Below are 10,114 nucleotides of genomic sequence, written 5' to 3'. Positions count from 1 at the left end.
CCGTTAGTTCTTGAGGAATTTCCTCACACTCAACTTCTTGCACCATGTTTAATAACGTTGGAAAAACAGTTAGGTCGGGTGTTTTCAAAGCAGCCTCACACAGTGACAACTTTTTAATGAAGCCTTGTATCTTTTCTTCCCAAATAAGAATATTGGCTTTTTCTTTTTGCAGAGATTTATTCAACACATATATTTTCGAAAAAATATCCGTAAGGTATGCTAGCTTCATAAGGAACTGTGTATCGCAGAACAACTCTGCTGAAGGTTTTTTGCAATCTCTTAAAAACATAAATACTTCATTTCTAAGTTCAAATATTCTATTTAAACATTTCCCCGAGATAGCCACCGAGCTTCGGAGTGGAATAGCAGTGCTGTATGCTCCGAGCCCATTTCTTCACACAAAACTTTAAACAACCTTGACTGTAGTGGCTGTGCTTTTATTAAATTTACTGTTTTAACGACAGTTTGAAGAATTTCATTTAGGCTGGGGCTCAAATCTTTTGAAGCTAGAGCCTCTCTATGAATGATGCAATGGGTCCATTTAATGTTTGGGGCAACAGCTTTAACCAAACCTTGAAGCCCATTGTACTGGCCTGCCATAGCCCTGGCTCCATCCGTGTACAAACCAACGCATTTTTGCCATTGCATATCATGTTGTTTAAAAAAATTGTCAATAATATCAAAAATACACTTCCCAGTAGCATTAGTGGTTAAGGGCTCACAAAAAAGTATTTCTTCTCTTATATCCTTATCATCAATAAATCTAACATAAGCCAATAAATAAGATTGCCTATGTTTATCAGTCGCTTCATCAACTTGAAGGCCAAAAACGTTATTTTTTAGTTTTTCAAATAATTGTTCATTGAGATCTTCCGAAATATCTGATATTCGCCGAGACACAGTGTCATTGGAAAGAGGTATGGATTTTAGTTGTTGAGCCAAATTGTCTCCGAACATTGTAGAAACAATATCAACAGCTGCATTACCAGCGAGAACATAAGAGTTTCACCTACTGTGTGTGGCTTTTTGCATTTGGTAATTCTATGAGCAACCTTAAAAGACGCTAAAAGAGCTTTGGAAGGCACAGTTGTCATTTTTTTAAATGTCTGTTGAGTAGATTGAAAGCTGCTACACTTCCGAGCAAAAAATTCCTTAGGTTTGTTAACTAGTTCAGCATGTTTTGTTTCTAAATGCCTCCTTAATTTATTAGGTTTCATACTATCAGATGCTAATACAGTTAAACATACTACACACTGAGGCCGTTCTTCACCATTTATCGTAGTTTTAGTAAATCCGAGAGATAAATAGTTTTTGTCATACCTTCTTAATTTTGTAGATTTTGAATTCGACACTGGGCCTGAAGTACTGGCGGCTGGTTTGGTGTTTACATTACTGACATCAGCCCTCATAATTTTATTACTGCTGCTTGATGTTGAAGCACTAGTTTGATCAATTATCAAAAATCTCTTCATTATTAAACGTACTACTCCGCGTACTACGAATAACAAGTAGGTCTAATACCAGAATAATAGAATTAAACAAAACGTATTCACACAGACGTACTCACACGCACTAGGGAGCAAACACGATATCGAACTGACAACGTTATACTATCGCAACCTTGTCAAAGTTGAACACGTAGAATTGCGAATGTTTAAAAATAGAATGACGGACAATAATGGTTTATCGATGAAACAACAAACCTTTTATAGATAATGGCTCGTGTTGATTGTTGCTGCCTGTATGTGATGTATAAATATACCGAATTGTATACAATGCAAAACGCGATTATTATTACGGACATTTCACAATTTCTTTAATTTTTTCTACCAATGCAATGTTGATTTTTAAAATTGTCTTGCGCCCCCCCTATAAAGCTTTTGCGCCCCCCTGGGGGGTCACGCCCCACACTTTGAGAACCTCTGCTTTAGAAGTATCAAAGTGTTCGTTTCCATTAATTTCTGTTGACGTGGCCCATCCCCCACTTCAAAAAATTGGTCCAGATTTTGTTCCCTCTCTTAAAACGCCATTCCCGTCCCTAGAGCTTAATTTTATACGTGGTAATTATGAATCGATGAATGCTTACTTTAATAATATTGACTGGGATTCTTTATTAAGTGATATGTTAGATTTTTCTGTCACCGTATCTAATTTCTACTCAGTCATTCATTATGCAATTAACTCGTTTATTCCTAAAATCTATAAACATAAAAACCAGTATCCTCAATTGTATAGTAGGGAACTAAAATCATTAATATACAATAAAAAACGTTTACATAAAGAGTTTAAGGTTACAAAAGATCCTCTTATCTACAATATATTTTCGCGTTTACGTAGTTTATGCAAACGGGAATCTAAATTGAGTAACTTGCGCTATTTACAAAGAATCCAATCTAACATCACCTCTGATCCAAAGTCTTTTTGGCGATACATCAATGGTTTAAAAATAAATAATTGCATACCACAAACTATGATGCTTGAAGATAAGTCATCAAAAGGTGGCCCTGAGGTCGCTAATCTTTTTAAAGAATTTTTCAGTTCGGTTTATTCTACCAACAAATTGAATATTGGTGAATGTCTTGGTTACTCAAAAAACTATGCAGATTTATACCAGGTACAACCATATATTACTTTCTCTGTTAGCGAAATCTTTGAGGCCATTAATTCTTTAGATTTAAATTAATGCCCTGGTCCAGATGGTATTCCTAATATTATGTTACGGTCATGTATCTTTTCGTTAACTGTTCTCTTATGTATATTATTTAATCGTTCATTAATTGTTGGCTCTATCCTCTCCCAGTGGAAAACCAATTTTATTACAACTGTTTATAAATCTGGTAACAAAAGTTTAATAGATAATTACAAACCAATTGCAAAATAATCATCTCTACCAAAATTGTTAGATGATTTAGTGTCAAAAGCATTAACATTTTCTTTTTGAAAAAATTTTAGATAATAACCAACATGGATTTAGGAAAGGGCGTTCTGTGGAAACTAATCTTTTCAGTTTTTATAATTTCTTGGTAAATTCTACGGAATCCGGAATTCAGACGGACGTTATTTATACTGATTTCAGCAAGGCTTTTGATTCAGTTAACCATTCAGTGTTAATTGCAAAATTAAAGACATACGGCTTATCTGATCATTTGTTAACTTGGATTAGTTCTTACTTAGTGAATAGAGTTTAACAGATGAAAGTAAATGGTTTTCTATCTAATAAAATACCAGTACCATCTGGTGTTCCCCAAGGGGGCATTTATCACCACTGCTATTTGCATTATTTATTCTGGACATGAGTGTTAGTTTCAAATACTGTAAATACCAACTGTTTGCTGATGATCTCAAGATTTATGAAAATGTCGTCACAATTAATGATCATTATAAAATTCAAGATTACCAGAACAGATTTTGTGATTAGTGCCAATTAAATGGGTTAAAACTGAACACTGCTAAGTGTTTCAAATGTCCTTTTCTCGTTCAAGATCTGAATTATTAATGATTATCATCTCTTTGAAAACCACATTGAGGATATTAGTATCATTAAAGATCTTGGGGTAGTTTTTAAAACTGATCTTTCATTTAAGTCACACGTTGATCGTATCTGTACGAAGTCCTTAAGAACTCTTGGCTTCTTAATTAGGAATACCAAAGAGTTTAAGAACGAACAGTGTCTAAAAACATTGTATATTACTTTAGTTAGACCTACGATGGAATACTGTTCAATTATTTGGAACCCCTCATGAGTCAGCTTTATGGAATCGCTTGAGCGTGTACAAAGAAGATTTTTACGTTAAGAGACGTATGCATTCCATTAATCATCCGAGTCAATATCCCCTAATTCTATACAGGATTCCCTCAATTTAGATCCCCTTGTTAATAGACGGAAATATACAGACATCTGCTTTCTTTTTAAATTAATAAATTGTGTTATATCTTGTCCAGAACCATTACAGTCTATAAACTTCCATGTTCCTAAATTCCATTCACGCTCTTGTACCACATTTATAATCCCTTTTCATCGAACATCTTACGGCACCTATTATCGAATAACCAGTGCAATAATTTAAAACTTGATCCGTTTATTATGAATAATTTATATTCTTTAAAACACTGTTTTTAGCAGCTTGTCATATCACTAATATTGTCTATATTATCTTGTAATTGTATTGTATGTTCATAATTCTTACTACTATTGTACTTGTATCTTTATTCTATCAATGTTATTATTAAATATTTTTTTCACTGTACTTGAGCCCACCTGGGCGTTTACACCAAAAAAATAAATAAATATAAATTAATCAGTAATAATTATAGAAAATATCGTTACATTTTTTAATTTCTTAAAATCATTTAACTAAATATCTAGACTGGTAGTGAAATTGAATAAAAAATGGACTTATTTCACTATTTGTCATTTAGTAAAATGCTTAGTTTGACTGTGACATAATATATTTAATAAACTTATTCTTCAGTGTATACACATTATTCTTTAGTGGTACACTATTGCGGTGTTTGAGGACGATAGTTGCCCTATTTTTTTTTATTTTTTTTTTATGATTATCAGTGATATTCAGAATTTTTTTTGAGAGAGAGTGGTTGTTTAGTTAAATTACAAAAAAAAATCCTTAATAAATACACATTTAATGTTTGGTTGCAAATATTTTAGATTCTGAATGTAGTAATAAATATATTTTGATATTGTGTGGTTATGAAAACCAAAAATGAGTCATTTTAGTTATTTCAATGATGGGCGTTCATGGGTAACATTTTAGAGGGGGGGGGGGGTCAAAATAAAAAAATTCTCAAATGTAAGTTAATAAAGATAATAATAATATTATGATAATATTTATTGAGCTACAAGTCCATAATATTTTTTGTCCAGGGGGGCAAGTGCCCTATCTTGCCCCTCCCCCCAATGGGCGTCCATGATTTCAATTAAATTGCAATGGGTATCAATAATTGCACTATCAACCTATACCTAATCATATACACCTATTATTTAATTAACTATAGAGTAATTTAATATTTCCTGAAGTTTGGACTTTTCTCTTGGATATTCCACTGATAAATTAATTAAATGAAGACATGGTTTGATTATAATTAACAGGAACTTAGTATAAATATTATTATATTTAAATATTCGATATGTGCATAGTGATATTTAAGTATTAAAAAAAATTTACTAATTTATTTCTTCGGGAGTTGAGGACCTCCCTTAGGTCCTTGGTTGTAGTTTTCTAAAATTTAAAAAATTGTATCATTAAAATAATCATATTCAAATTGCACCTAGTTAAGAAACTGTTTTATTGAATTCAATAATTACTTGGTTCTCTGGCCGCCACCAGCACCTGCCTTTGTGGGCAAAGCTGCATATATTGCATTCTGATACAAACAATAAAACACTTGTTTATTATTGCTTAATCAATTAAAATTTAATATCCAATATAGGTTTACTAACTTCTATTTTTGTGTGTAATTGTGGCCTGTTGAAGTCGTCGGAATTGACCAAAATGGAATTTTTTACACGTCTTACACTCTTAAAAAAAAAAAAATTAAATAAATTAGGTATGTGAAATTAATCACATAGCATACTCAATTGGTATACAATTTACATACTCGATTTTTAAATTTTTTTTTGTTTTGTTTTCTTCTTTTTTTTCATTTTTTTTTTTTTTGGTTGTTGATTGTCATTTAAAAAAAATAAAAATTAATCAGTTTGAAGTTAAATAATTTACTTTTTCATGCTTATTACTTTTTAACTCATTTTTATGGGGGCAGGTTGTTCTCCAGAGTAATAGTGATGACTGTGATGATTGATCGTTGTCATCTATATAATACATAAATAATATATAATTTTAGAGTTGATAATGTTAATAAATTATAAATCATTTAAGGTAGACAAATTTTGAATGATGGTGTTTTGTTTAGCATATGAATAGTTAAGATCATAAAAATAAAATAATTAGGATTTATTGACAAGTTTAGGCATAGATAATCAAATAATTAGGTATCTACATAAGATAATAAATATATATATTTTTAATCTAATCATCTTGATGAGATAATACATACATTTAAATAAAACTCCCTAAATAATGCTTGTTTAATTTATTTTTATTATAAAATTTATTTAATTTCATGAAAATTACATCAATAATTTTTAAATTATTCGTAATAAAAATTAATAATAAATTAAATGTGCATTGGGGCATTGATATTTTATATTTTGTAGTTTTATTATTTCATTACTGTACAATTGTATTTCAGTACATAAAAAAATGGCCGTATAGAAAGAAACATTGATGTGTATTTATTAATATAAACACATTTAAATAATAACTTAATGATTGTATGATATGTCACATCAGAAAAATACTTTACAAATAAATCGACCATATCTTGGCTATTATCAATTTGAACATTATCGAGTTGCATTATATTTGGAAAGGTATTATTTGGCTTTTTATCATTAAACAATTTCCAAAAAAGCTTGGGATTATATTTTATCGATTTTTGAATATTATATAAATAATCCGAATAATTATTGGCTCTTAATGATTTACATTGAGTTCTTAACGTAGTGAATCTTAAGTAATCATTAGCTGAATGAGATTGTTTGTAATAAGAATGTGCTTTTTTTTAAGTGATATGAGATGTTTTAAATTATTACTAAACCATGGCGGAAACGATGATTTATAACTAAGATATGTAGGGGTAAATTTTTTAATAAGAAAGTCAAAATATTGTAGAAAATTTCAGTATAAGTATCTATTTCATTATTATTAAATAATTCCATCCATTGGATATTCCCAAGGGCATTGATTATACTTAAATAGTCTGCTTTAATCTAATTGTATTTAATTTCACTGTCCAATATGTTACACTTAATACCACTTTCAACCGAAAACTGTATTTCTAATGGTGGATGATGACTATCGATATTAACGACAGGAAAATTATTTTAAGTTACAGTTAATGGTTTATAGTTTGATATTATAAAATCTAACAATATGCCATTTGAGTTTAAAATATTATTATGTAGAACAAGATTTAAATTTTCTAAATAATCAAAAAAGAAAGAATTAACATTAGAGAAGTTTGCGGAAGGTAAGTTAAAATCACCTAATAAAATTATATTAGAATTAGGGTAATTTTGAATAACATAGTTAACACAATCAAAGTATTCAATAAATATTTCAATTGACGAATAATTGGGTACAGGGCCGTTCCGAAGGGGGGGGTGTGGGGGGGTGGACTACCCCCCCAGATATTTTTATGTTCAAAATAGTCGGCAAAATCATAATATCCAACGAATCTAAAACAGTCGGATAAAAGTAATTTCAATTTCGTAATAATTTAAAATTACAATAATTTTTCAAATAATTATACATTTATTTTGTTATAGATACGTAATCCGATTGTAAAAACTGAAAAAAGTCAATCCATCATATTATTAATTATTGCCAATGTTTTGGAACTATATATTATATAGTCGTATCTGCTCGCGATGACGGCGATATTTCTATACATACCTATTGTTTATTTTTATTTATAATATGATCAAACGACAAACTATCAATACTCAATACCCAGGGTATTATTATATTATTTATAGACTTATAGTGTATTACATAATAAAAACTCCCGCAGCCGTAACTTGTTGTCGACGTAATCTACAGACCACAATTGTTACTATTTATAAATAAAAACAAAACTAATATTTAATTGTGGTTATAGTTAACACATTATTGCATTATTCCTCCGTGAAAACTGCGAAGACCATTTGCAGACCTGACGTTCTTCGTAATTCGTTCAAATTGTTTATATAACGTTCAAGTTTATTTTTTTAATCGGAAAAATGTCTGACATAGTGAAGTGCCATAACAAAAGAAAACGAATTAAGCTGGAATGTTTAACGTGTGGGTCGATTTTTGATGATGATTATAGAAAAAAACATGAAATTAAAGTACATCATGGTAAACGCGTAAAGGTCAAACATGTAGGCGCTCCTGCAAGTCCGTTTGAATTTGCTCGACAGAATTTTGAAAATGTAAGTACTTATAAATTACTAATTAGGTATTATATATTAGTAAATAGTAAGTTTACAAACAGAAAATAAATGTTTTTGCAAAACAAATCATGTACCTATTTTCTTATTTTTATATTTTTTTAAAATAATTACAGTTACTTAAATAAATTAAAACTAAATAACTATATGAAAGTAAGTTTGATGTGTTTTGTTTTATTTTTGTAGACATTGAAATCAAAAACACAGACAGTCGAATTAGAGCCATCGAATCAGGCCATTTTATCATCATTATGTGCAACTAATATTGTTTCTAATCAGGTTATTTTAGCTTTTAGATATATATTTATTTTTAATACATATTTATTTTTTAAGGCATCCTATATATTATAAAATATGAAATATATATTTGTTATATTTTGTTAATGTATACCTATTTATTGATAAGTGTTTTGAAATGTCTCCATCTGAATTGATTCCTGAATTACAAATTTCAATCCAAACACAAGATGCCAATAATTTTAAATCAAATTCTGCTGATACTAAAGTGACCATAGACAATTTTGAGAACATTGAAGTAATATTAATTATTATAAATTATTAACCCAATTAATAAATTAATTATAATTTTATTAATCTATTTAGAATTTTAAAAATGAATCTGATGAACAAAAGAAGATATCAAACATAACAATTGAAAATAATGACAGCAATTTGGAAACAAAGGTAAAAACAAATTTAAAACAATTAAAGAGTATATTAATGTTTTTTATTTAAAATAAAAATAGTGATTCACTATTAATTGTACTACTTAAGATAATATTTAAAAAATGTAGATTTTATAATATATTCTTTATAATATATTTATATATGTTTATATTGGAGTAACTGTATTATTGAAAAAAGGTACTTAGTGAGCATTCTTTGTGTATATATTATATTATAATATGTCTATTAAGTAACTTTACATTTGTCAATTCAAATTAATTTATCAACATTAGTAAACCAACATTTTTTTTTATAGGATCTTCAATCATCAGTAATGACAAATCCCAATTTATTAAAAAAGAATGATAACATTGATAACTACCAAAATGATTCAGAAAACAACCTCAATAATGAAAATGAATTATCCTGGATATCGTGTGCTGGTCAGTTAGAAAATCTTATTAATGATTTTAATTTATGCAATATGTTATTATCAAAAGTAAAAAATGATCCTTACCCAAATCCAATTTTTTTTATTTTGGAAAGCATTCAAATTATTAGTACAATACAAGATAAAACAAGGCAATTTTTAATAAATTCAAAAAAAGTAGCACAAAAACTGACATCGGTTGAAAATAAAAATGAAAATTATGTTTTTGATGATCTTGTCAGTCATGATCCTGGAAAACGAGGCCCTATTACATCATCACCTCAAAGGCAGTATTTAATTAATTTGGGACCATATCAGCCTAAACTAACCAAATTTCCTGTTAACCCTAACATAAATGAATTAAAACAAAATCGCTTTAATCCAAAATGGTATTGTGAATATCCTTTATTAGAATATAGTATAATTACAAATGCAGCTTATTGTTTTGCATGCACACTATTCCCAAAAGGAAATGGTAGACAATCGTCAGATTTAGCTTGGATAAGTTATGGAGTAAATCAATGGCATAAGATGAAAAGTCGAGGTACAAAAAAATTAGGGAAACTTCAACAACACTTTTCCAGTTTGTCTCATAAAGCAGCATTACATGATTATTGTCATTTTATGTCTAATTCAAATCATATTGATTTGATTATGAACAAAAATGCAAGAGTGGAAGCTATAAAGATAAACCAGGAAAAGGAATTTAATAAGCAAGTTGTAACTATCTTAATTGATATAACCTGTACATTATCTAGACAAGGACTGCCATTTCGAGGAGATGGAAGTGAAGATGATGGAAATTTTAATCAATTTGTTAAACTTGTTTCTAGATATAATCCAATTTTAAATCAATGGTTAAGTGAAAAATCCATGAGTCCATATCATGTCACTTATTTAGGACCTCGCTCTCAAAATGAATTCATTGATATTTTAGCCGGTGAAACAAA

The 10,114-nt window shown here is 29.0% G+C and overlaps 1 protein-coding gene and 1 long non-coding RNA gene across 2 annotated transcripts; both read right to left on the bottom strand.

Annotated features, from left to right (window-relative positions):
* Positions 1-321: 321 nt before the first annotated feature.
* Positions 322-1,472, bottom strand: LOC126554639 (zinc finger BED domain-containing protein 5-like). The gene is made up of 2 exons (XM_050209699.1): positions 1,031-1,472; positions 322-977 (listed from the first exon to the last, which is right to left on the bottom strand). Exons 1-2 carry the CDS (start codon positions 1,470-1,472, stop codon positions 322-324), a joined length of 1,098 nt encoding a protein of 365 aa, XP_050065656.1.
* Positions 1,473-4,239: 2,767 nt separating this feature from the next.
* LOC126554637 (uncharacterized) lies at positions 4,240-5,655 on the bottom strand. The gene is made up of 4 exons (XR_007606701.1): positions 5,617-5,655; positions 5,459-5,536; positions 5,324-5,382; positions 4,240-4,258 (listed from the first exon to the last, which is right to left on the bottom strand). It is a non-coding gene; the product is annotated as an uncharacterized LOC126554637 (long non-coding RNA).
* Between the last annotated feature and the right edge of the window lie 4,459 nt (positions 5,656-10,114).

Source organism: Aphis gossypii, unplaced genomic scaffold (genome assembly GCF_020184175.1).
Source record: "Aphis gossypii isolate Hap1 unplaced genomic scaffold, ASM2018417v2 Contig00566, whole genome shotgun sequence".
Classification (NCBI taxonomy): domain Eukaryota; kingdom Metazoa; phylum Arthropoda; class Insecta; order Hemiptera; family Aphididae; genus Aphis; species Aphis gossypii.
The sequence above is the reverse complement of the archived record's forward strand: the minus strand, read 5'-3'. Positions and strand labels throughout refer to the sequence as shown.